Source organism: Myxine glutinosa, chromosome 8, assembly GCF_964187855.1.
Source record: "Myxine glutinosa chromosome 8, kmMyxGlut1.1, whole genome shotgun sequence".
NCBI classification, from domain to species: Eukaryota; Metazoa; Chordata; class Myxini; order Myxiniformes; family Myxinidae; genus Myxine; species Myxine glutinosa.
Window position 1 is genome coordinate 68,690,213 of NC_136268.1, and position 27,639 is coordinate 68,717,851.

Consider the following 27,639-nt stretch of genomic DNA (forward strand, 5'->3'; position numbering starts at 1 on the left):
AATTTTTTCAAATTTCGTAATTTCAAATTTTTCGGGTGACACCGTCACAATTTCGGTCTTCGAGGCCGGCCGATATAGTGGGGCGGCTTAGCCCAAATATTCAAAAGAATTGTGCATTTTGTGATACAAGCACCAAATTTGGCACAAATGTACATTAATATGTTGCGAACATTTTCAGATATTGGGCCACTTGAAATTCCGTAATTTTTTTTTTCAAATTTTTTCAAATTTCGTAATTTCAAATTTTTCGGGTGACACCGTCACAATTTCGGTCTTCGAGGCCGGCCGATAGGCAAAGTGTGACCGGAAGGGACGAGGTTCTCCTGACCACGTGGCCCTCGATCTGGGAAGCGAGAGGCGTTCCATTAGTGGACGCGCCCCTCACGCCCGACTTTTGGGCGGCCCCGGCAGGCCGTTTGTTTTGACGTTCCGTGACAGGCCCCGCACCCCCACCTCCGGGCCGACCGGAAGCTTGTGCTGAGTACATCATACCTGAACAACTCAGTGAGGCGGAACACAGCAGTGCACACCAGGGTGACCCCTTCAGTGCATAAACCAATTAACCTGTCCACTGCAAGGCATATAGAAATGAAGTTATTTTCTGCATATAATAATAATATAAGTTCAGTTCTATATAACAATTTCTGTTATCACCACTACCACTACAACTACTACAAGCTTTGTCTGGAATTTTGTGGACTAACAGACAAACAGACATACAGACAAGCTGGGATCAAAACATTACCTCCTTCCACCATTGAGTGTAGAGGTAAACATCATGGAAATTATATCATGCCCTAGATTTAATTCATTCTTACCCGTGTATTTGCTTCACTGGTTCACAAGGTCTTTTGCATACATGTAATTCAGACTCTCGTCTTCATTGCTGACCACACAATGTTCGCAACATATGAATGTACGTACATTTGTGCCAAATTTGGTGCTTGTATCACAAAATGCACAATTCTTTTGAATATTTGGGCTAAGCCGCCCCACTATATCGGCCGGCCTCGAAGACCGAAATTGTGACGGTGTCACCCGAAAAATTTGAAATTACGAAATTTGAAAAAATTTGAAAAAAAAAATTACGGAATTTCAAGTGGCCCAATATCTGAAAATGTTCGCAACATATTAATGTACATTTGTGCCAAATTTGGTGCTTGTATCACAAAATGCACAACAGGTTTGCTATGCTGCTACACTACCTCATTCTACGCTGAAAGACTTTTTCAATGAACTGTCGATGTGTTTCGGCCTATTATATCGAAGGCAACAAAATATCATCTGGATATGCCTCCTTATGTATCTGCACGTAAATTAGATATTCCAGGTGCATCTAAAAACTAGAACAGCACTCAGTAGAGAACATACCTCTGCCTGGTTCGCCATATCACTCAATGGTGAAGAATCACTTAAAAAATTAAATAATTCTCCTATCCGAATCCACATTCTGATCTTCACCAAAATCGAATCGATTCTTCCTTGTAAAATACACAACCTGTCTACCAAGTTTCGTCCAAATTCATCCATAACTTTTTGTGATATCCCACAATGTATCATTTTTGGCCCAATCTCCCTATGGTAAAGAATCATTAAAAGAATTAAATAATTCTTATATCCGAATCCATATTCAGATCTTCACCAAAAATGAATCTATGTGTCCTTGTCAGACACCCAACCAGTCCACCAAGTTTCGTCCAAATCCATCCATAACCTTTTGAGATATCCTGCTATGTATCGTTTTTGGCCCCATCTCCCAATGCTGAAGAGTCACTTAAAAAATTCTAGTAGCCGGATCCGAATCCGGATCTTCACCAAAATCTAAACATTTCGTCCTTGTCACATACGCTACATCTCTGCCAACTTTCGTCCGAATCCGTTCACAACTTTTTGAGATGTGTTCACAAACGGACAAACAGACAGGGGTGAAAACATCACCTCCATCCACTTTAGGTGGCGGAGCTAATAAGGTGATGACGTCTTCCTTGAACAGCTCAACAATTGCACGATCACATCCTCATGAGGTTTTCTTGCTTTCTAAAACAATGCATCATCATCACACTCAAGCAGACAGATCTCTTACTGACAAATAGTACGAAATATCACGTTATGCATCATCTTGTACACCTGAAGTCATGACATATCACACCTGTCGCTCATAAGTCGTAACAAAGGCGATAATACCCATTGTTGTTTTCACAAATCTTCAATGTCAAAAGGAAATAAATCAAACAATTATTTTGTCGTGAGACTTGGGAAAATTGTTGTTTGGAGATTAGACATTGAAAATAAAAATGAATATAATGCAAGAAATATATTTTGTCTCATGTCTCCCATTGTGGAACAGACAGGCCTGTCATGTGTGTGCCATGTGTGTGCTGTCATTGCTGGAAAAGCTACGAGTGCATCAACTGGCTTTTAAAACATCAAATATTCATGTATTTAATTGAACAAATGTTGCTGCCGGTACTCGTCTAATGAGTAACATTTTCTATTCCATTACTGCAGCTACAACTACTATGTTACTATTACTGTTACTACATCGACAGGCACAATTATTCCCATCTTATTCTAGAGCCGGCCAGGGAACGTGTCAAGTCCAAGTCTTTCACGAACCAGCTGGCCAGGCATGACGTTCCACTGAAGGTGGCAGGCATTTGTAGTGTTCAGATTCTGGTAATCACTCGCCTGCTCTTCATGCAAGACACCATAGGATCAATGTCCACCATTGATGCTAAACACGAGATGTGACACCTGGCTCAACGTCCATCTGAGGAATGGCGCACCTTGTGATGCGAAAAACGCGTGGCTTGTGAAACATGAATCACACAGTTCGTCGTCGAGTCAGGCATTGAACCCAGGCTCCAGAGGTTAAAGGTGAGCACACTCCAACAATATTTAATTATATGTGTGACAGCAGGGGGTGCTGCACCATAAAGCATGCCGCTGTTATAAACACAAGATCTATTTAGCTGCAGGTAGTTCCATATGTACGCCTCGTGAGGATGTTGGAAGCAGTTTCTCGGCATGGGTCGATGCTGGGTGGTTTGCCATTGCCTTCCCGGCAGTCAGTCGGGCAAGATATTTATATAATTAACTTCGAGGTGCCGGCGATAACTCGCCTGCTCTTCGTGCACCTATTAATATAACAACCATGAGTTCCGATTTTACGCAAAAGGAAATCACAAAACTGTGAAGTCGAAGTTCCCGCAGCGCTTACCTCGGAAAGTGACTTCAGCGAACCTGTCGGCGCGACCCCGGAGCCCCTCCACGAGCTTCACGTGCACCACCAGTGCCATGTTGCTGTGTCCGTTCGTGGACCGCGAGGCGGCCTGAGCTCCCTCACTCCGGGTGCAGCCCCGGCGTCCTCATTCCGTCCCTCGGGCTCGATGACTCGTATATATAAATAAATAAATTAATGTATCCACCCACACCTTTATTCCCGTCGTCCCCTACGCCCCTCGACCCCACCAGCAATACGAATACAATTGACCCGCACGTGCGAGCTCGACTGTGCGCTCTCTTCCGTCCAAAGGAATGCCAGGCAGGTGTGGGGAAGCGGTCGGACCGGCAGGCACACGGGCGGGCAAACTCGTTTCTCCTCCTCTTTCCTCCGCCTATGCTTCGGGCTGAGCCCTTCGAGAACTGAATGAATCATTCCGCGATGATCGGCCATGACGTCGCTTCACCGTGACGTCATTACAGGTACAGCACATCCAGGACGCTTGCATCTATGATTTCTTGCACCGACATGTACCTGTGTCTTCAGAAGTTTATTTTCGAGATAAATTCAGTGATGTCCCTTTCCTGTCCAGTCTTTGTTACAGATGAAAAGTAACCCTCCATTTGTTATTACCCGGTGGGAAGGATTCCATCGGATCCGTACGTACACGGTACATGGTGCGTACAGAGCTGGGTGAGGATGGGACAAGCCACATATAACGACGTCAGGTACACGCAAGGGTGCAGCTGTATATTCCACATTTAACTATTACCTTTAAAGGTATGTTATGTTATTTCTGGTATATTTGGCAGTTAGCATGCCCTCCCACCCCCATTAAGGCATGAATCAATCCAGAGACGCGTTTCTGACTCGCTCGCTTTCATCAGTGTGGTGAGCTGGAAAACCCGTCCATGGAGAGATTATATCAAAATATCACCTGCTCTGGTGCTCACATCACGGACAGGGAGTGACCTTTTCTAGTTTTCTTTGTACCGCCTCTCCTCCGGTCCTATATATAATTACCGACGGACAACAACTGACCACTTGGTATCCGTCGCGGTGCCGACTGATATTTAACCTGGCTCAATAGGGTTAGGGAGATAAGAGTAGAGCTGTGAACATGTCCGACCTCATCAGCAGAAGGTAGCGCCTATTGGAGTCCTTGCTTATACCGTCCGCTGTGGCTTGAACGTCCTGTCAGGATTAATTGGTCGCTCAGCCCCAGAACATCTGTGCGGCAGCTGACCTTTGTTGCTCACAGATTGTGCAGTAATTACTGTGGTGAGACTTGATCTGGTGTCACGCTTTGTTGTTCCATCTCTGCACACCCAAAATTTTCACCATCTTTGCATACATAATCAAGGAGTTCATAGAACACCTTACCCCTCGCAGTGTTGAGAAAAGGATATGGGAAGGGTCTTTTATACTCTGGCTTTGCGTTTCCGAGCACGATCTATATTTCATGCGGGCTGCAATTTTCTCTGAATCTTGATATTCCGCAACTCTGAGACTGTGAGCGGAACATTTGACTTATTGGTCAAGATGGCGTAAAATGGCGTAATATTTTGTCCAAGTACTGCTAAATGGAAGGGATTTGAAACTGGCCAAAAGTCTATTTGTGTTCTGCAGTGTTAAAATATATAAATCAATTTAAATAAGATAAATATTTTAAAGGTTATAGAAAACATTGGGGCAATACCCCTGGCAGAATAAACAGTATACTGCACTGACTAAAGGTATTTAAACCAATTTGAATGGTTTCTAGAAGACAGGGCAGCATGTAGACTCATACTAACATAACCATAAGACTTTAACCAAACACAGAGGATGATGGTTGTGGTGAAGTTCCATCAAAATGGTGTGTGTAGGTTTTGAGAAAATATCCAAAATGGGGGCCAACCCCCCCCCCCCCCCCCCTCATAGACCACCTTAGACCCCGATTTTTTGGGGATGGTAGCCCCCACCCCCCACCCCCGTAGATGCCCAAAGGGGCAGATTTTTTTTTAATGCCCTGAACAAACTTCGGTACATCACGGGTGATGAAGGTTATGTTAAAGTTTCATCGAAATAGTGTGTGTAATTTCAGAGAAGAAAGCAAATATCTATTTTTGGAGGGTCAAACCTGGACCTACTTTGACCCCCGTAAACTCCCAAAGGGGCAGATTTTTTTAATGCCATGAACAAACTTTGGTACATCACGGGCGATTAAGGTTGTGGTCAAGTTTCATCGAAATAGTGTGTGTAGTTTCAGAGGAAAAAGCAAATTCCTATTTTCGGGGGTCAAACCTGGATCCACTTTGACCCTGGTAAACCCCCTGAGACCCCGATTTATTTAATGTCGTGAACAAACTTTAGTCACAACACAACAAATATCATTTGTGCCAAGTTTGGTCGCAATCCCATCAGCGGTTTCGGAGAAGAAGTTTCAAGTATTTACGGACTGACGGACGGACGACGAGTGAGATAAAACTGAAAATAAAACTTACTGAACTTCGTTCCAGGTGAGATGAAAATCAGAAATTTACCGCCAATGATGCAGCATCTGTTACACCACCTTATTGAACACGTTACATTAGTTATACGTGCCTGTTGTTTATGTCCTTTACAACGTCCTTTAAAACAGTAACTTTTCTGTTTGGAATGATTTTCTATTTTGTTTCATTGCCAGACAGGCAGACAGACTAAAAACAAGATCAAAAGTCTAACACTGGCATAGCGGCTTTTAAAACTATATAAACCACAAACACATATTATTAGATTTTTAAACAGTCGCTATTGCTGTTTATAACGTTAAACAAAGAAATTTGGAGGAATCTCGACATCTGTGAGGTAAGTTTTACTTGCAGAACTGAGCGAAGATCTACTGTAATCTATATACCCCACAAGGTTTGGAGGTGTGCTCATTTACCAAGCAGCTAGCTATCGCTTGCCAAGCCAGCCGTTCCTTAACGGTTTTGAATGGAGTGCTTGCTCGAATACTTAAACATCTCATGTCATTACCCATCCAAAATCATCATCTTTCTCCCCCTGTCCCCATCAACCCCTCCATCCCAATCTTGTCCATCCCATTTGTCTTCCCTTACCCTTCCCCCCCTCCCCCTTCTTACCCACATCCCTTTTTTGTCTGTCTCCGTCTATTTTGTCCCTTGGTCCTGCTGTTGGTGTTCTCCCTCTTTATTTTTGTTGTTGCTTTTGTTCTGTTGCATCCTCATCCATTCTGTGTTCTATCTCTTCCATGAGCCTTGACTTTATATCCAAAAAATATATCCTTTATCATATGCTCGTTTTCATTTATTACTCTTTTTTTATTTATTTATCAAAACTAGCTTCCACATTCAAATCAGTAAACTAGCGTAAATATATTATATCAGAATTAACATGTAGAGAGATTAAATGTAATATTGGGAAGGGATCACTTGGAGAGAACGTGACCAGACACCCAAGATAAGAAAAACAATGTGGAAGCGTGGATATGATAATCATGGCAATTCTCATGGTAACATCATTGGCTGAGGGCACGAATGTGCTGATGCAACGCCCTCTGCTGGTTAAGGCAGGAATTTGTCATTTGTTCATGGTGCCGGCGATAGCTTGCCTACTCTTCACAAAGGACACCATGCCAATTAATGCTGGTGGACTATTTTGGGGGGTCAAAATAACCACGGCACATAAAGGAAAATACAGGCCCGTTTAACGTCCACCCGAGTTATGATCGAGTGCGTTTGCATCAGCAAGCAATAAAGGACACTAGTGTGTGAATTTAATGCTGAGTAGATCCTTCTCCATTTTTTCTGCACTGCCATAGAAGCAGTCGATTCGCCAAATGTCCTGACAAGCATCCACTGGTCCTCATGGTGCCAACTTCATTCTTTCTTTGAATGCCTCATTGTTACTCCTCACATTGACTTATTATTCTTTTGAACATCAATAGCCTCATGTTTACCTGTCTTTTATTATGTCTACCTATCTGCTACCATGTCAGCCTACCCGAAACTTTCATCAGATGCTCTGTGCCTCCATCATATGTTCAGGACAATAATTTCACATGCTCTGCTGTTAAGTGCTTCTATTAGTTTAGACATCCATATCTACAACAGGTATTTCATGAGGATGACATTTGTTAGTTACCTTGCACCTGCAGGTGGCAACCTCGACATCACCAACAATGATAATTTCCACATTTCTGACATGGATTAGTTAAACATCAACAGCATCTCATATGTCCAACAAAAAGCAGCCACCACACAGTTGTAAATAGAGTTTTTAATATCATGGAGCTGTTTATACATCCCTACATTTTGTAGGGAAGATATCACCTGGATATTTCTAGGTCCAACAATCAACTTCCTATTCCTTCCAAAGGATGCTGTATTCCCCAGACGATAGAGTATCTTCTGAAATCAGCATGAGGGTAACAATAGCTCAATATTGTCCTAAGGGACTAGACCCGGTAAAGCTGGAGATAAACTCCGCAGAATGGCTTTGAGCATTAAGTCAATTTGGCGTGCGTGTGAGTAGCGCGTGCGGAGTTAACATTACCTATTGATTTATACGCCAAGATTTTGGGCCGCCTATTCTCCCCCAAATAATTTACAATTACAAATGTAAATTTACAATTACAATTACAATTACAAATTTACAAATGTGCCGAGGCACATTCGTAACCCAAATAACCACGGCACATAAAGGAAAATACAGGTTTTAATTAATAGGAAATGGGGTTTGCCTATCACAATAAGGCAAAGATGACATAAGAAACTGGAATAGAACTCGGTAGAGGGCATACTGAGTTGGATGACAAATGGACAAACAGACAAACAAACAGCAAATATAACCTCAAGCCACCTTTGCTGGAGGAGGTAAAGAGAATCCAGTTTGCAACGGACTGATATAGCCGATTATACCTGATGCCTACTTAATCTAACTCGAGACACCCACACTCACATAAAGATTGAGATAATGAAAGAAAAAGAAGATGAGATTGAGAGGGAGGGGAGTAGACCTTTCCTCGGCCCGATGAGCTATAGACTGACTGTGTAGGCCATGCAAGCCGGTATCGCCCCAAACACATGCGTACCGAAGAAGGCAGCTCCGGGCTCCACTACATACAGAACATGTGGCAGTTGGACATGTAGACCATAGGTGAGCTGGTCGAATGACAAATGCCAGGAGTGGGGTGCACAGAAGGACATCAAGAGCCTCACATATTGGAAGGACTCAACTGTACCTACTGGTTGGAAGAACTGCACTGGCAGAAGACTCAACTGACACTGTTGACTGAAATAAGTAGTAGGTTGTAAACAGCAACCGCCCAGGGTAGTACTGCTGTTCTGACTTAGTTGCGTTAAAGTGGTACCCGGAACCATCTTACAATCTCCGTGTCAGGACTGCTGGTCTTACTTACTGTCTCACTCAAACTACAGCTACCAGGCTACCAAGCTACCTTCAACCTCTCTTTCTCGCAAACAAACATCATACACTTTTCTTCTCTTTTATTTCAGGCCTGGACTCGATAAGGGATATACAGTCCGTACCTGGAGCCTCCAACATTAAAAAAAACTAGAACAATGCGACTGTGTCGCCAATATGCCTCCGCATAGTCCCACAACGGGTAGATGCGATCACTGCATATGTATGGGTAGTGGATCACGTTTGTGAAGTTTCGTGTTGATTGGATAAGGTTCATTTTTCTATTCAGGATGGCTGCCAAACCACGTGACCTATGACATCATAATTTTCAAACTATATGCAACAGTGCTGTTAGATGATATTTGTAAAATGTTGATAGGGTTAGCAGTTTCAGAGATAGAATTATTTAATATTTTCCTTCAATCCAAAATGGCTGCCAAACCATGTGACCTATGATGTCATAAATTTAATATTTCAATACAAATGGGTCATAGATCATGTACATGCAATTTCAGATTTTTAGGATAAGGAATTCGATGAAAACATTTTTGGCTGGTATACCATTTCACCGATGGTCATCATTATCATGCTTTTGTTCCCCGTTGGGAGTACTTGACAATGTGCCAAGTTTCAAATTTTTCCATTCGGTGGTTTCTGAGAAATAATTTTTTAATTATTTGCTTTTAATCGAAGATGGCTGCCATACCACATGACCTATGACGTCACAATTATCATAAAACATTCTGCATGTGCACTCCTACCCTGAAAGTTTCGTGTGAGAAAAACGAGGTTTAGCCCGTACGGACGGACGGACAACCCAAAAACATAATGCCTCTGGCGACTTTGTCATCGGAGACAAAAAAAAAAAAAACCCCGACTGACTCGGAACAATTATACCTGTGCTTATATGGCCTTAACAGACCTTTCAGCTTACTTCCAATCATCACCTAGGTTATGGAAGTCATCATCACAGTTGAAATAAAAACTTCCTTTTCTCCAACAACTTGATCTCGTATCATAAATATGGATTCAGACCAGGTCACTCCACCTTGGACATGCCTCTTCTACTCTCCCAACAATGAATGGAGGACCTCAATGTGAGGCATGAGATCAGGACCAGCTCTCTTGACATGTCTCGAGCTTTATATACAGTCTGGCATCCCCACCTTGCTCTCCAAACTCTCTGCCTCTCCCCTCTGGGGTGGCCCCCCTACCTCACATGTTGCTCAGCTTGACGCCATGAAAACCAAGGCCTTCAAGATCTTTGGAATCTCCCACGATAAGGCTGAGTCTATGGGCCTATCACTATGCCATCGCAGACAGATTGGTGATCTTATCTTCTACCACTTCCTTTCTGGCCTTACACCCTCTGCTCTTTCCATGCTTTGCCCTCCCCCAATATTTCTGCAGGGCACATGTGGATGATTTGCAACCCCCTTCTGGTGAAACTCCCAAAATCCACAACCACTGCTCATCTCCAGTCATTCGTTCTCCTTTCTTTTCTTTCTGCCTGTGGAACCAACTTCCACATTCTCCTTAATTTCATTCTTTCCTCCAGGTCTTCATGACCGCTGTTCACCACCATCTGAGGTTATTCCCCATCCAAAACCATGATCTTTTTCCCTCCCATTAAACCCCCTGCTCCCTCCCTCCTCCTCCCCTTATTTCCAAATTTCCAGTTTTTCCTTCCTGAGTGTTTGTTTCTGTGTCCATCTTGTCCACCCAGCTCTCCTCCCTCGATTTCCCTTATTCCGCTCCTCAACCCTATTGTTGGTGTACTCCACCCCCTCTATTTTTACTGTTCCTTTTGTTCTGTTGTGTCCTGGTCCGTTCTGTGGTACACCTCTTCTACAAACGTTCACTTTGCATGCAAAAAATAATAAACACTTTGTACTTCATTTTGATTGATATAAACTGTAATATCATGTCATTCCACCCAGTGCAAACAAATGACATCATCACCAATTTTCAGTGACAGTTTAAGCATTGAAAGACAATGGATACCAATATCTTCACACATTTTGAATGCTTTATTGGCATCTGCAGTAATAGTGAGGCCGACGGTGGTTTTACAATATCAAATCTAGGTGGGAGGGCTACAAAAATGAAATGATAGGTGTTGCTGGAAGCTGTTCACTGCACTGGATTATCGTGACTATTTAGGGCCTATTCCAAAGGGGAAACATGGCAATGACTGCCAAACCTAGTCACCCAATCGCCATTATTGCTTGTCAATGTGTCCGACCAACTACAACATTTTATGGTAATTGCTCTTTTACGGCAACTTTCGGTCATTAGCCTCCACAAACCTCAGCAGCAACCTAACACAATTTCCTCCAGTCACAACTGATATGGTTGCAAAATTGTGTGTGTGTGTGTGTGTGTGTGTGTGTGTGTGTGTGTGTGTGTGTGTGTGTGTGTTTCAAAATATTGCCAAAATGACATCTCCAATTTTCCTTCTCTCTTTCTTTTCCTATGTGTCTTCGGAAAGGTGAACCCTTGCAAATTGTTTTTTTAGGCTCAGTAGGCTCCACCTTGATGGTTTGAGAGTAGTGCAGTTACGGCCGAAACCCAAATCCTCTCTGGGTTCCTCCTGATGACTCCAATGCTGAATCTTGGCCTTATATTTGATCCTCAACATGTGGGTTTAATCACACGAGAACTAACTAAGCGTAGTCTCCTACTATTGTGTTGTAAATTGACAAAGCGAGGCTTTGAAGCCACTGCAGAAGCACATGATATCCCGTTAGGCTGTCGTGGTCTCACTGCTGAAAAATAAAGACAAACAAGAAAGAGCAATCAGAGATTGCAAACCCTCACCAGAACTTGTTTTGTAAGCTGGTGTGTTATATAATTAATAAAAGACATTATTAATACATTCCAATACGTAATTATTGCGTCAATAACAGACATACTTACGTTCCAATGGTATGTAATTTGTGGACGTACTCACGTTACAATGGTACGTAATTAATAAACGTATCACATATCAATAGTGCGTAATTAATAGACGTATCACATATCAATAGTGCGTAATTAATAGACGTATCACATATCAATGGTACGTAATTAATAGACGTATCACATATCAATAGTGCGTAATTAATAGACATACTCGCGTTTTGTGTGGACAGACAGACAAGCATACGAAACCAAATGCAATACCTTCTCCTCTGGCGAGGGTAAATATCATTGCTATTTCATCTTCGCAACTGTAATGACAGGTCTGTTCAAATCCTGATGCTAATCAAGTATGTTGAAATGATATGAAGTTTACCTTTTCTTGAGTAAAGTAAAACATGCCTGTCAAACATCTCTCTTTCCATATAACCAAACCAACCTGATGTGTTTACGATATTTCTCCAGTGCTCGTGCAGCCAGAATTTCAGCAAACTTGGGGTCATTCCACTCGAGTTCTCCAGGTAAAGTGAACACGAGGTCCGGAGAATTGAGCACATTCACCGTCACCTCTGTGTCAGCCTGCACTGGCCCATCACCATCAGGGTCGTTACGAGACATTACCTGGGACAGCGACAGGAATTGAAACGTAAAATCCTTTTGCTTTGTGTAGGTTGTTTCGCCAGTATTGCTCGCATGGTATATATACACATATATATATATATATATATATATATATATATATTGTTGCGGTTTTTAGAACCCTCACTTTGTAAATACTTGTAAATAATATTCCATCATTTAAAATGTTAAAGGTCGCACCCATAGTTAGTTCATATGCAACACGTAGGACACCATAGGAACTTTAGTTATTTCCTTATTATGTGTCAGATAAGGCCGTGTTCCCAATAGTTGAATCTGCGTTGCATTAATCAAATAAGATAGGCCCCATTCGCTTCCTTTCCAACCTCTCTCTCCCAATTCTATTACGCGCCTCCGCTTGCCAGCAGCGTTCGCTGCATTGAGCCTTCGCCAACGCCTCAGCGCTCGCCCCAAACGCCATTAACCACGTGGTCAAGCTCGAGGAAAAAGGGGGTGGATTGCCGGGAACGAGGCGTGGCCCTGTCAACTCGCTGTCAAGGGCGGAGCCGGTGAGCCCTCACCAACCAACCAGGGCTGAGGTGAGCTCACTGGCGGGCGTGGTTTCGAAGTGCGCGCATTGATCTCAAAGTGCGTTATATAAGCGCAAGCGCGAAGCCCTTTTACGGACTGCGCAGGGGACCATCGATTGCAAGGGACTGCGCCACGGACTGCTTATTGTGAAGGACTGCGCAGGGGACGATCGATTGTGAAGGACTTGTGAGGAAAGGCGCTGATTGCACGAACTGCCTGTGATACGAGCCATTGATCGGGAGAGAGAGAGAGCTGGCACGAGCTACGTATTACGTACGCCGCATCCCAGTCCCCCCCAATATATGTAACCCCGATATACGTCCGCTCGTGGTCAACGATACGCGGCGCGCTGCCGGCCTGCCTCCATCACCACCACAGCACGAGTCGGGACCGGACGAGGAGCCTGACCATCTGCCTGGACCTTCCCCCCTACCAGCTACCATCCATGTGAGTGTGTATGTTTGTCCGGGGTCATAAGTTAAAACTGTATAGATAAGCCTGCCCTGTGTACTTTTGTTTCTTCTTCCTCCTGCATATTCCTTTCGTTTCCTCTTTGGTTTGTTAATAAATGTACCTTGTTCTTCCTTGGTTTTCCTAATCCGATCGCCTCCGTCCTTTCTTTCAATTGAGTACATGTGGCACGATTTGGAAACCGCTCAGGATCGGGTTAGTCTTTGTTAATGGCTCGGGCCGCGGATTGCTAACCGCTCGGCAATTTCCATCTTATCCGTGGTTCGAGCGGGAATTATTTCCCTGCTTTACGGTCGGGTTAGTAAGTAGGTATTTGGGACTTCATTGACCAATCACCCGAGCTAATTCCGACCGGAAGGAGCGTCATAGCTTCCAGGATTGGGGGACGGCCAGCTTAAAGGACAAGGGGATTAACCCCCCCCCCCCCCTTGATAAGGGGAGAGCCGACCACCGATTCCGCAACAATATACACACACACACACACACACACACACACACACACAATAAAAACATGTTTTTAAATGCAAAAAGCATGTAAACAAGGTAGGGGTGGTCACAATAAATGATCATGTGAAACCATCCCTACATCTTTCTTTGAATAATGGTTGTCAATGGAAAACACAGTGTGTGTGGGCTATTGTGTTATTGTGTGTGTGTTATTGTGTGTGGGCTATTGTGTGTGGGCTATTGTGTTATTGTGTGTGTGTTATTTTGTGTGTGTGTGTGTGTGTGTGTGTGTGTGTGTGTTATTGTGTGTGGGCTATTGTGTGTGGGCTATTGTGTTATTGTGTGTGGGCTATTGTGTTATTGTGTGTGTGTTATTGTGTGTGGGCTATTGTGTGTGTGTTATTGTGTGTGGGCAATTGTGTGTGGGCAATTGTGTGTGGGCTATTTTGTGTGTGTGTGTGTGTGTGTGTGTGTGCTATTGTGTGTGGGCTATTGTGTGTGTGTGTGTTATTGTGTGTGTGTCTGTGTGGGCTATATTTAGATGAAACCTGACCACAACCTTCAACATCCGCAATCTACCAAAGTTTGTTCACGCCATCCAAAAAAATCAGGGGTTTGCCTCCCAAAATAAGTATTTCCTATCTTCTCAGTTACATATTTTGTGGGTCATCCACAACTACCAGTGGTTCTCCGGTTCTACCAGGTGGGCCCAAGGGCATTGCCCCTTTTTTTTTTTTTTTTACGCATGGGGATAATAAGACCTGACTTTTTACAATCGTTCCTTATAGGATTAAAGAGCGCAATAAGCTAGGCTTTTTGGTACATGTCAGTTCCTTAAACAGACAAAATGATTCCTAGCATTAAGTTTAATATGTCAAATTGAATCCAGGACTATTATATTCTCCTGAAAGTTGTAAATACTACAGCCTTCCATTCCTCCTATTCCTAGTGATTTGCCTAATTTTCTCAATCACTCACTATAACATGCGTTACAGTAACTACACAGATTTTCTCACATATTTATATTTATTAATTTAACTGCCTTATCTGTGACCCACACACATGAAGCCTCATCTCTCTCATCTTCCTCTTGCCTTCAAGCCCCCAAGAAGTACGTGTACCAACGTTTCATCTAAACCTTTTCTATTCTCATTCAGAGAGTTCATAGAACACCTGACCCAGTCTTGAGAAAAGGGACAAGGGAAGGGCCTTTTCAACTCTTGCTTTGCGTTTTCTAGCAGGATCTATATGTCCAACTAGAACGGCACTCGGTAGAGCGCATACCTCCGCCAGGCTGAACAGTTTATGTTTTGTATCCCACTGATAGGCCGGATCTGGATTTGGACCTAAACCAAAATCTAATCGGCTTGTTCTTGTCACCTAACCAACTCGTCCACCAAGTTTAGTCATAACTCGTCCATAACCTTTTGAGATATCGTGCTATGTATTGGTTTTAGCCCTATCACTCAATGGTGAAGAATCACTTAAAAACTTCTACTAGCCGGATCCGAATCCGGATCTTCACCAAAATCTAATAATGTTGTCCATGTGACATGCACTACCTCTCACCAAATTTCGTCCGAATCCATCGACAACCTTTCGAGATATCCCGGTCACAGACAGACAAACAAATAGACAAACAGACAGGGGTGAAAACATAACCTCCATTCACCTTTGGTGGCGGAGGTAATGAGCTGCCATTTTGTCTGAATCTCAACATTTCCTCACACTGAGCCAACAAGAGGCAAATTTGATTGATCAAGATAGCATAAAAGGCATCATATTTTGTCCAAGTACAGTAATGCTAAATGGAAAGTTTTTAGTAGAAGTGTGAACAAGACGATTTGTGTTGTACAGTGTTCAAGTGTATAATTTGATGGAAATAAATAAATATTTTATAGCATGTAGAAAAAAAAACAAAGTAAACTTTTTTTCTGAAGTTTACCGCTGTTGATGCACTGTCTTTTACACCCCCTTATTTGACATGTTGCATTAGTTATTTGTGCCTGTTGCTTGTGTCTTTTATGACATCCCAATAAACAGTATATTTCCTGTTTGGAATGATTTTCAATTTACAATTTAGCTCGACTGCCAGACAAGCAGACAGAGTACAAAAATTACCTTCCTCCGTGTGCATGCGTTCCGTGTGCAAGTGACCTGGTCTGAATCCAATCGGGACAAGATTCCGTGCAATTTGCCAAATTCAGAGCCAAAGTACTGCTAAGCTGCAGGTTAGTATTCCGGTTCGTGCTCCGATTAGTGTTCAAAATATAAAGTTCAATTGAAATCAAGTAGTTCCTCCATCACCTACTGACATCTGTAGACCGACAGACAAATTTAACCAATTGCTTAACCCCGCTTTGCACTTAGTGCGCGTGGGGTAATGACCTGTTCTCTCTCTTTGTGGCTGTGTGTGTACATTCAAACTTCGTCTCATGTACGACCCCTCTGAAGAGAGAGGATGAACCAAAGCAAAGTGTGGCTCGGTCCAATAGTCATCAGAGAAAAGTGACTTGTGATTCACCCTCTCACCGTCTTAATGTAGAGTGCTTGGGGGTCTTCGTGGCTGTCAGTAATATTTGCCACCCAACCAAACTTGTCCATCAGCTGCTCGAGCTTCTTGTTGGCTTCAATCATCTGTCTGTGCATGTTTTGCTGCGTTTGATTGTAACGTGAACCCAAGGCCTCCACAAACTGTACGTTCTGGCTCAGCTCTTCATGCAAGTCAAGAAGGCCTGGGCAATCTTCAGGCAGGTATAAAAAGGTACACACTTAGGCTCATAGTTGAGCCGCACTGAAACAAAAGAAAAACCTCAACAATGGTCATGGCAATTGTGATTACGACTGTCAGCATTACAATCATTATTTTTTTGATAATGATGATGATATTGCTGAATATGATGCGAAAGATGGTATACTGTAGTGACTGTTTTGAAAAAGCCAAGTTGTTTCACCTTGAAGATTACGATGATTTGAATTTAACGCTGGTGAGAATGATCATGATTAATCATGAAGATTATTTCAACCATTGAATGTTACATTTACATCAACATCAACCAGGTGGGATGATTACATCAACGAGGTGGGTTGACTCAGCCTGTCATGCTTCCGAGGTCGGCCAAATGCGTACCAGCTTATTGGTAGTCGGTGGGAGGGGAGGGCACTTCATCAGTGGCACAGGCACACCTCCAGAAAATGATGCAACCAGCAACCACATGCAGCATACGAACCATCACCACCACATTAAGATTATTCTGTCAGGATGGCCTTGAGGTACTGTCTTGCTTGGGTTTGAATCCCGACCCAGCTTTAAACTGTCATCCGGGTGTTTCATTGGCATGGTGCTCCATCAACATGTGCGCATTCCCTCGGATGGATGTTAAACTCGGCGTAATGTGGGAATAATTTTGGCCATTGAAGAATAAAAAGCATCAATAAGATTATTATCATCAACATTACTAACTCTAACTTAACATATTCACATTTACCCACCCCGAAGGCCGAGATCCACAATGAGCAGGCCTAATTTTTTTTTAGTATAAAACTTGTAAAAGATCAATGCACTGCATAATCAAAGTTATAGTACACCAAAGTTGCGTATGCTTGACTGTATAGTCTGGAGTAATGACTGCCTCTTACAAAAGATGGAAGACAATGGAAATGATCATCAGTGGAATGGTCACCGAGGCAGCATTCACTTGTTGCGATGAAATGAATGTCCAAGAAGCTTGTGCCGGATTTGTGATGGACATCGACAAAGTATATAACATATATGAATGGTACTTTCTTGACTTTTCAAAGGTGCAGGAATATCCAAATTGATGTTTGCACCATGTGGTTGGGATTTATTCTGCACGAATATTGGATCCTGTGTTTATTACCAAACAGGGACCTTGAAGGACGTATTTAATGTTCTGTTGAGTTATGTTTCCTTTGCAGCAAAATCAAGTGGTGGTCTCTATGCAGAACCAGAGGGCTGTGATCAAAGATCGCTGATGGTTCCCAGTATAGCCAACTTGTAATATTAGGTAATTGGTAGCACTTGAAATTTTGCTTCATGTGAAACACTTCACGCGGCCCCCTGCACGCTCCCCTCAGTGCCCAGAGAGCACGATCCATGGGTCGGGGAAGGAAGACAGAGAAGACAGGTGAGTGAGGGGTAAGGTCACAAGGGTACACATCAACGAAGGCAATGCAGAGTGAGGTGCGTCTGGAGACTGAGCGGAGAAAAGCTCGTTCCTTCCGTACGTCACCCTTCCGTACGCTCGTTCCTTACCTACTCTACACTTGCCCTTACCCATATTTACAAAAAAGCAAACATATTGTTGCGGATCTCACTGTCGGCCCCTTTTCCCCTTACCAAGGGGGGATTAGTCCCCTTGTCTGCGACTGACCGACATGAGTCCTGAGGCTGCCCAGCTCCCTCCAGAGAGGCAGGTGAGCAACCTCGTTCGAGACCACGGACAAGATGTTATTTGCCGAGCGGATTAGCAGCCGCGGCTCGAACCATTAACAATACTACACCCGATCCTGAAACGTTGGCCAAATCGTGCCACAGGTGTTCAATGGGGAAATCACTAAAACAACCGAATGTGAGGAAGCAAAAGGGGTAAAGAAAGAACACAGGTATTTATTAATTATTTACACACAACCAAAGCAGAGAAGAAAAGAAATGTAATTTACAGGGAAATGGAAGGAGCAGAAGGACACAGAGCAATTTCTAGCTTACCTATACAGTCTTGCTTAAACCCCAGGACAACACAGACAAACAGACGACAATCAGACTTACACGAGAGGAGAATGAAGACAGGAACGAATGGCTGGAAGGGGAGGAAGGTTCAGGTGGTCCACAGAGCTGGAAGAATGCGGGTCCGGTTCGTGTGACGGCGCGGCTCAAGGTGAGCAGCCGCCGACCCTCCTCGATCGTGTTCGCACGGCGGCGTTGCTTCGCGGCCGCGGTCGAAACTGCCGTCAAGGCTCAAAGCTGCGGTGGTCAAAGCTGCGGTGGTCTCTCGCTTATCTGTGGTTCATCTCCCGCATCTCTCGCACCTGACTCCGCAGTCCTTCCCCACCCCCTTTTTTTAAGGCGCATCGCGATCAAGCTGCCGGCCTGTTGGAAACGCCCATCGGTGAGCTCGCCTCGGCCTTGATTGGTCGCGAGGGCTCACCGATCCCGCCCCTTGAGGAGGCGTTGGCAAAGCCATGCCTTGTTCCTGGCGCTTTGCTGACTCCTCCCACCTTCTGCTCCGAGATGACCTCGTGTGCAATGGAGTCTTGGGGTGAAGGTGATGCCAATAACCCCACCCAAAGTTACTGGCACTTTGAAGAGGCCATGGGGGTGTCGGAGGGGTCTATCTTATGTCATTCGATGCAATGCAGAGTCAACTAATGGGAAACAGAGCCTTAAACTACATAGAATAAGAAATAGCTATTTAGAAGGGTATATGGTGGCCTACGTGCTTGTAGATGGACTAGCTACGGTGCACTCATTTCAATTAACAGCCAATTAAAGGGGAAATGTACATAGGAAATTTTAATACTAAATTTACAAAGTGAAGGTTCTAAGAACCATAACACAGCACCCTCATTCCTCACGGCACGACTCGGGCCGACAAAACTTTAACTTAGTGTGGCACGTAGGTGTAGTTCCCTCTACAATTAACCTGACCCTGAGTGTGACAGTTTTAAAACACAAATAAGTATGTCCCTCTGCTGCATTGCACCCTGCCTAACAGATTCACGCCCACAGGATAACCGAATTGCGAAATGGTTCTCAAACTAAACATGTACGGTGGGGAGCATTATTTACAAGTGACGCTGATTGTATTTACACTGCAACCCAGGACCTGCAATTTTTCTTTTGGGGGGGGGGGGCTTGGGGGGGGGTGGAGACAGCCTGCGCTGCATCGACGCACCAGCACCAATTATCACTAAAGCACCAAAACGCACCGGAGTGCACAGTCACCATAGTTCCATGAAAAAAACAAACCCCTGTTGGTGGTCTTCCTCTTTGGCTCCCTCTGCTGGCCGTTGTTCTTCCAGATGTTGTCAACTTGTTCTTCTTACTGGCGGCCTATTTAGTGGATATAAAAAAAGCACAGAACGTGTCCATTTTTATTTATGGCCCACAGGGGCCGACTATGGGTGGTTCACCTGTGGGCTTGGTGCCACCTCACCGGGTCCGCAAGCAAGATCTTGGGCCATCATGGCCGGTCCCAGCAGAGGGGTCCATGTGGGGTCCATGAGTGGTGCTCAGCCACAGACATGTGGTCCATAAGTGGTGCGTGGATGCAGGCAGCTGGTTGCGAGGATTCGGGCACACTGACGCGGCCCCCCGCACGCTCCCCAAAGTGCCCAGAGAGCACGATCCATGGGTCGGGGAAGGAAGACAGAGAAGACAGGTGAGTGAGGGGTAAGGTCACAAGGGTACACATCAACGAAGGCAATGCAGAGTGAGGTGCGTCTGGAGACTGAGCGGAGAAAAGCTCGTCCCTACTGTCGTCACCCCCCCCCCCCCCCTGTTACCTACTCTACACTTGCCCTTACCCATATTTACAAAAATCTACACCCTTACCAATTCGTCACTACGGTGTCGTCTTCCCCATATTTCCCCTAATACCAAATTCGTCATCACAATCCCTCTAACCAAATTTGCCATCACCAATTCATCATCAATCCTCATAAGGAGGGAGAGATGGAACATCAGCACAATGTCACACCCACATCATGATACGGCTCACATTCCAAACATTTGCACAAAAATAATAAAAACATGGCATGGTGTGGAGTTCTGTCACCTCAGGTGAGTGGATGTAGATGGTGCGAGGAGATTCTTAATCCTAACTATCCTCTAAATGACATTAACACACTTTACACTACCTGGGGTCTTTCCCTGCCAATCCATTGGCCATCTTACTCTATGCGGTTTTAAGAACCAAATTCCCATTGACCAAACTGTGGTGCTTCCTCAATTTGGGGTCTCACTCCCCCGATTCAACTCCCTGTGCCTTTGCACAATTTCAGGACTGGGTCGTGTGGCTCTCCCAGCAGGTCTACCCACCTGCACACCTCCACCACTGCAGTTGCCTCCGAGCTTACCTGCTCCTTACCCTAACCTATCTAACTGGGGAAGGCATTCTTGCGCTCTCCCCACTCGGTGCCCTCTTTTGGCACTGGGCTACCCGGGTCTGTCCTCCGGATCCTCGGGCCCCATCCACAACAACTCTACCGGCTCCCAGAGCCCACCTGTGGCCTCACCTGGCCGACATCCTAACAGTGGCGGAGTGCCCATTTAACTACACACACTAACAGGCCACACGCCCAGCCATTTCCACGACACTAATGCACCCATCCAAACACCATTCTTCCACACGCACCACAGATGCCAATATCCAACCACAATTTACCTACTCCCTCTACCTAACTCTTAAACTACCCTCCCCGGATATTCGTGATAGGGGTCCACTTTTCCCCCATTCACAGCTTCGCACCATCCACTCCACTCCACAGTTTCCACCATACTCACTCCACACCATCCATTCCATACTCCATGTATTCCATACTCAATGTATTCCACACACCTGTTCATTTGCACACCTGTGCAATCACACCTGGTGCTTCCTGCACCCTCCTTCCTCCCAGGCTTCTTCAATCATTCAATACAATGCACAACCACAATTGTTCCTCATACACTGCTCCATACACTTCCACGCTCAATACAATCCACAATCACCATTACTCACTCATACACTACTCCATACACTTTCGATTCTCAAACACACGGCATCATCTGCTCTACCTGGTTTCCTTTTACTTGGTGCTCCCCGTCTTCCCTTTAAACTAAGCACATCCCACGTCGTTATCATCCATTCTAACCTCTCTATGTCCCCGACTACCTGTCCAATGTCGCTACTTACCTCTACAGTTACCTATGGTCAATCTTCTCTAGATCCCTATACAATATCCTAACCCTCCCTCGGCGAGCTTACACTGCCATAAACCCCATAAAACTATAGCTCATGTGCCCCGTGTGTGTGAGGGATGGCAGAGTTGTCATCCCACCACATCGGGCATCTCCCATTATCAATTTTGCCATCAAATTCCAACCAATCAAAATTTGCCAATCACTGCCAATCATTCTACCAATCATTTGCCAATCAAATTTTGCCAATCATTTCCGTCAATCGTATTCACTATTCTAAATTTCGGATCAAAACACTATTATCATCACAGTCCGCTATATCTGAGCCTCGGTGCGTCGTTACATCATTAAAACTCGGCTTCGCAAAGCCGAGCAATGAATTCGGGTGGTTTGGTCGCCTGCAGGTTGAATCCGTCCGGCATTCGGTTCAGGGGAGGCGGTTTGGTCGGGCCGAGATTCCACGCACCATCTCGGCGCGGATCCTTGCGGTCTCCGGCCCGATGGCTCAATCTCGCCCGGTCGGAACCCCGTCCCCGCCAGGGGGTGAAGGTCCGACCTGGCCCCCCTCCCCCGGAATCGTGCCGATCGCCGCTCTGACGCGGTACCGACCATTCATTGCGGGACCCAGCCCGAATCGTGCGTGACGCTCCGAAGAGCGACGCGCTTACGGTCCCGGCCGGTCCTCGCTGTAAACAAAGCGCACCGCACACGCTATCTGTCGCCCTAAACACTGCCCTGGTCAACGTCGATGCCTCCCGGACATGCTCACACCACTCGTTCCGTTTGTTGCTCATACATCCCATGCACTTCGTCAATTCCACCACCGTACTCCCTGTTACACACACCTCTCGCAGTCGGCGCGTTTGCTTTGCCATTCATCCTTGACGCTCCTTTGTCAATCGCACCTTTTGGCGACGAGCACCGTTCGTTCATTCGTTATGACTTTTGTTTCGAGATTATATAGAAAACGCAATTGTTTTAATATCTCTTAGTTGAACTCCTGACAAAGCACAAGAACACCTGTGAGCATGTAATTACAAGTGCTCTTGCACACACTTGTCGTTCGCACACTTCATTCCACAGCTCTCCTCCATTACATCCTCCGTAACACTCACCATGGGCATGCACTCTTGCATCCACCCACTCACGCGCTTCCATGGGCTCTCCCACACCCACGCCACAACAACTCAGGTGTGCTTTCTTGCACACTCTCGCCGTCCATCCCAAGCGTGCATCCTCGCACCCGCTCCTCGGTCACATCCTCTGTGACAACCATGGGTGTGCACGCTTTTGCACACCCGATCACGCGCTTCGGTGCGCCCTCCCGCACACGCGCCACCACGAACTCAGGTGTACACTCTCGCACACGTTCCACCACCACCTTACTCTCCGTGTCACACTCCGTACACTCCGACGTGCATTCTCGCTCGCACTCGGTTTTACTGCCACACTTTATAACACACTCACTTGCCGACGCACACTTTTTCCTAACAAGCGCGCCATTTCCACTCACACCACGCCCCACGGACCTTCCACAAACGCCCGGGTGCCATATCGACCCCAATCGCACGACAATTCTCTTCGCGTCAAACATTCTTTTACAAAATCTCCCCGCACAATATACAGCACGACTCACCTGGGGGATTCTTCTCCTTCGCTCCAACACCACCTGCAAACTTTCATTGGTGTTATTAAGCACAGCATCGTGATGTGAGCAGGGACTTCATACATTTTCCATCTTTCCCTGCCGCGAGTGCTTTTCTAAGTCCCCGGTCTCTCCATTTTGAATTCCCACTACTTTTTCTTCACTCACCTCGACGACCGCTGGCTTTATTAAAATTCCCTCTACCTCAGCGGTCGCCGGCTTTTCCATACCCCGGGTCGCGATCTCTATACCCGTCATTTTACCCGTGCTCTTCTCCGCCTCGCTCAACCAGCGCTTCTCGACCCGCACCCCTCGTCGTGCACCCCTGGGACCTGCTCGCCCAACCTGCGGTCTCTGTTCTCCCCCATTTTTTAAATTCGGTCACCCATTCTGTTTTCCATTCCCTCCCTATCGGCCCTCATTCCGTCCGTTATTGCTTCAATTTGGTTTCCCAGCCCCCTGTTGCTTTCCCTCTCCTCATCCGCCTTCACCATGAAGGCCTGCATTTGCAGCATGAATAGGTCCCAGTTCATTGGTGCTGCGGGCGCGGCTGCCACAACCTCGTGCGAGCCGCCATTTTGTGCGCCTGAAACCTCGTGCGCGAGGGCGCCATCTTGTGCAGCTGATACCCCCGCAACCACATCCTCATTGCTCTCCTCTCTCTCCCCCATATACATTTCCCTGGGGTCCTGGGTCGCTTCTAACCCTTCTATCTCCCCCACCGGCACCCGATCGCCTTGATTATCCATGGCACGATTTTAAATTTAGGATGTTTTAAAATAAAATTTTGGCCACTCGTAATTTTGAGTGCGTTAAGCGCACTTCAGGTCCGAATCTCGCTCCTGACACCAATTGTTGCGGATCTCACCGTCGGCCCCTTTTCCCCTTACCAAGGGGAGATTAGTCCCATTGTCTGTGACTGACCGACGTGAGTCCTGAGGCTGCCCAGCTCCCTCCAGAGAGGCAGGTGAGCAACCTCGTTCGAGACCGCGGACAAGATGTTATTTGCCGAGCGGATTAGCAGCCGCGGCTCGAACCATTAACAATACTACACCCGATCCTGAAACGTTGGCCAAATTGTGCCACAGGTGTTCAATGGGTAAATCACTAAAACGACCGAATGTGAGGAAGCAAAAGGGGTAAAGAAAGAACACAGGTATTTATTAATTATTTACACACAACCAAAGCAGAGAAGAAAAGAAATGTAATTTACAGGGAAATGGAAGGAGCAGAAGGACACAGAGCAATTTCTAGCTTACCTATACAGTCTTACTTAAACCCCAGGACAACACAGACAAACAGACGACAATCAGACTTACACGAGTGGGGAATGAAGGCAGGAACGAATGGCTGGCAGGGGAGGAAGGTTCAGGTGGTCCACAGCTGGAAGGATGCGGGTCCGGTTCGTGTGACGGCGCGGCTCGAGGTGAGCAGCCGCCGACCCTCCTCGATCGTGTTCGCACGGCGGCGTTGCTTCGCGGCCACGGTCGAAACTGCCGTCAAGGCTCAAAGCTGCGGTGGTCAAAGCTGCGGTGGATTCAAAGCTGCGGTGGTCTCTCGCTTATCTGTGGTTCATCTCCCGCATCTCTCGCATCTCCCGCATCTGACTCCGCAGTACTTCCCCACCCCATTTTTATGAGGCACGTCGCGATCAAGCCGCCGGCCTGTTGGAAACGCCCATCGGTGAGCTCGCCTCGGCCTTGATTGGTCGCGAGGGCTCACCGATCCCACCCCTTGAGGAGGCGTTTGCAAAGCCACGCCTTGTTCCTGGCGCTTTGCTGACTCCTCCCACGTTCTGCTCCGAGATGACCTCGTGTGCAATGGAGTCTTGGGGTGAAGGTGATGCCAATAACCCCACCCAAAGTTACTGGCACTTTGAAGAGGCCATGGGGGTGTCGGAGGGGTCTATCTTATGTCATTCGATGCAATGCAGAGTCAACTAATGGGAAACAGAGCCTTAAACTACATAGAATAAGAAATAACTATTTAGAAGGGTATATGGTGGCCTACGTGCTTGTACATGGACTAGCTACGGTGCACTCATTTCAATTAACAGCCAATTAAAGGGGAAATGTACATAGGAAATTTTAATACTAAATTTACAAAGTGAAGGTTCTAAGAACTAACAATATTTATTTTCCCCAAAAAGCAGGACACCTAACCCTAACCCTAAGACCAAGAGTAAAAAAAATACTTACTGCCTCCCACTGGGAACCATAATGATACAAAAGATTATATAATTATATAATAAAAAGATTATATAAATAAGAGAAAAATGATATAATTAAAAAATTTAATAATGGGGGAATTAAATAATTGACAATTGAAAAAAAATTAAAAATAGAAAAAATAGAAATAATGCACAAATAAATCAAATCAATGAAATAAATTAATTAGTTGAAAAAATAACAAAGAATTGGAAAAATATGAAATGATTGAAAATTGGGGGGGGGGGGAGGGGGGGGGGGGAATAAATAATTGCAAAATTAAATAATTAAACATTTTAATGTAGAAATTATTCTTCAAGAGGCGGGACACCATATACTATGATGAGTAAATACTTAATGCCTCCCTCCGGGAACCATAACTACCCAGCCAGCACGCACAGCTGGGGCACAGCTGGAAAATAGGTGGTTTGGATGGGCTGCTTATCCCATCTGCTTGGGTTCTGGGTGTGTTTTTTAACTGGGTTCCACATGGGTCTCATCTGGGCTGCCGATGTCATTCTACAACTAAAACGAACGACACTCTTTGGCATCATGTCCCACCTTACATTGCCTGCTGGGGTCCGCATGGGTTTTTGTCTATTAGGTGGGCTGAACTGGACTTTGAGTGGGCTTTGAACTGGGCCCTATGTGGGTCCCAGGTGGGCCAAGCTAATGTTAGTTTCAGAAGTTTAAAACGAGAACGGCACTCAGGAGCGAGCATACCTCCGCCTGGTTGGCCATATCACTCAATGGTGAAGAATCACTTAAACAATTGTACCAGCTGGATCCAGATGCGGATATTCACCAAAATTGAATCTTTTCGTCCTTGTTACATACGCTACATCTCTGCCAAATTTCGTCCGAATCTGTCCACAACTTTTTGAGATATTTTGTTCACAAACAGACAGACAGACAGGGGTGAAAACATAACCTCTGGTACCTTTTGGTTGGTCTTAACAAACATAAACCTTTGGTGGCAGAAGTAAAAATGGCAGCCAACATGTTATCGAGACCAGTTCAACAACAGTTTTTAAACGTGACTTTGTTGTTGTCTGAAGTGAATCATTCCGTTTGATGAAACATTGTAGTTTCCAATCAGCAGCCATCTTGTAGACCCAGATGAAGATCGATAATACTTGAATCGTCAATTTTATGGTACTTCAAATGGTGGTTCAATGTATAGGGTTGAAAGTTGGATTTTTAGTTAATCTATACATACTATAATAGAGATGTTTGTCTGTCTGTGTATGTGTGTCGCCATTTCTCTCAGGGATGGGTGAACGGATCTTAAATAAGTCAAACTTTCAGAGGTTCATCCCCTTGGTATTCTGGAAGCAGGAATACCACAGCAAGATGTTCCAAGACATTTCAAATGCCACAGGAGCACCACTGAATTGTTGAAGTATTTATCATTATTAGCTCATTTTGACAGATCCAAGTTTTTTTTTTGTATACAGAATCGAGGCCCGTGTAAGAGCTAACACATTGAACATGAAAACATGCACAGACAAAAAACATACAATGAACGGAGCAGGAGACAAGAGGGGAAGGGAGAGGGAAGCACACAAGCACAACAACAGTAGAGAACAGGGACGTTGGTAGATCTGTGGAAGAGAGAGGGCTGGGGGAGGAAGGGTACACGGTATAAAGCAAATGAACACTTCTAGCAATTTCAGGAAAGAAGTTGGGGATTGAAAGAGGCGGATTTGGGGTGTTTTAACAGACGTAGAAAATATCAAGATTTTGGATGTGGGAAGATAAGAGATGGTGGTGAACAGCTGTTTAAAGACCTGGAGGGAGGAAAGGGATTGAAGAGAGTGTGAGAGATTGTTCCAGAGGCGGGAGAAAAGAGGAATGAAAGAGTGAAGATGAGCAAAGAGTCTTGAATTTGGCAGTTTCACCTGAAGAGGGTTACAGGCAGATCTTGTGCATCTTGCAGGAATATTTGGGGGGCAGAGCACAGACAGAGCAGGGGGAGCAAGGCCGGAGAGGAGTCGGTAGAAGACAGAAAGATCGCCAAACTGGCTGGAGAGAGAGAGAGAGAGAGAGAGAGAGAGAGAGAGAGAGAGAGAGAGAGAGAGAGAGAGAGAGAGAGAGAGAAAGAGAGAGAAAGAAAGGCCCTTAGAATCAGCTTCAACACGAGAGATACCAATGATTCTGAATGCTTTGGATTCAACCTCGTGAAGCCGAGCTAGGTGTGAGGCAGGAGCACCAGCTCAGAGGGGACAGCAGTATTCCATTGAGC

The 27,639-nt window shown here is 45.3% G+C and overlaps 2 protein-coding genes across 3 annotated transcripts in view; both read right to left on the reverse strand.

Annotated features, from left to right (window-relative positions):
- The window catches only part of LOC137432571 (otoferlin), a 258,417-nt gene extending 254,865 nt beyond the window's left edge, over positions 1–3,552 (reverse strand). The window contains exon 1 of one of the 2 annotated variants that reach the window (XM_078783368.1): positions 3,221–3,552. In XM_078783368.1, the coding sequence (XP_078639494.1) occupies positions 3,221–3,299 (79 nt within the window). In that variant the 5' untranslated portion in view covers positions 3,300–3,552. The remainder of the gene's footprint in view (positions 1–3,220) is intronic. The other variant, XM_068124613.2, reaches the window with a different exon arrangement.
- Positions 3,553–10,641: 7,089 nt separating this feature from the next.
- Positions 10,642–27,639, reverse strand: part of LOC137432569 (clusterin) — a 68,211-nt gene continuing 51,213 nt past the window's right edge. Inside the window, exons 8-10 of the mRNA XM_078783369.1 lie at positions 16,154–16,365; positions 11,973–12,154; positions 10,642–11,400 (exon numbers count right to left, since the gene is read on the reverse strand). Coding sequence (XP_078639495.1) covers positions 11,379–11,400; positions 11,973–12,154; positions 16,154–16,365 — 416 coding nt within the window. The 3' untranslated portion in view covers positions 10,642–11,378. The remainder of the gene's footprint in view (positions 11,401–11,972; positions 12,155–16,153; positions 16,366–27,639) is intronic.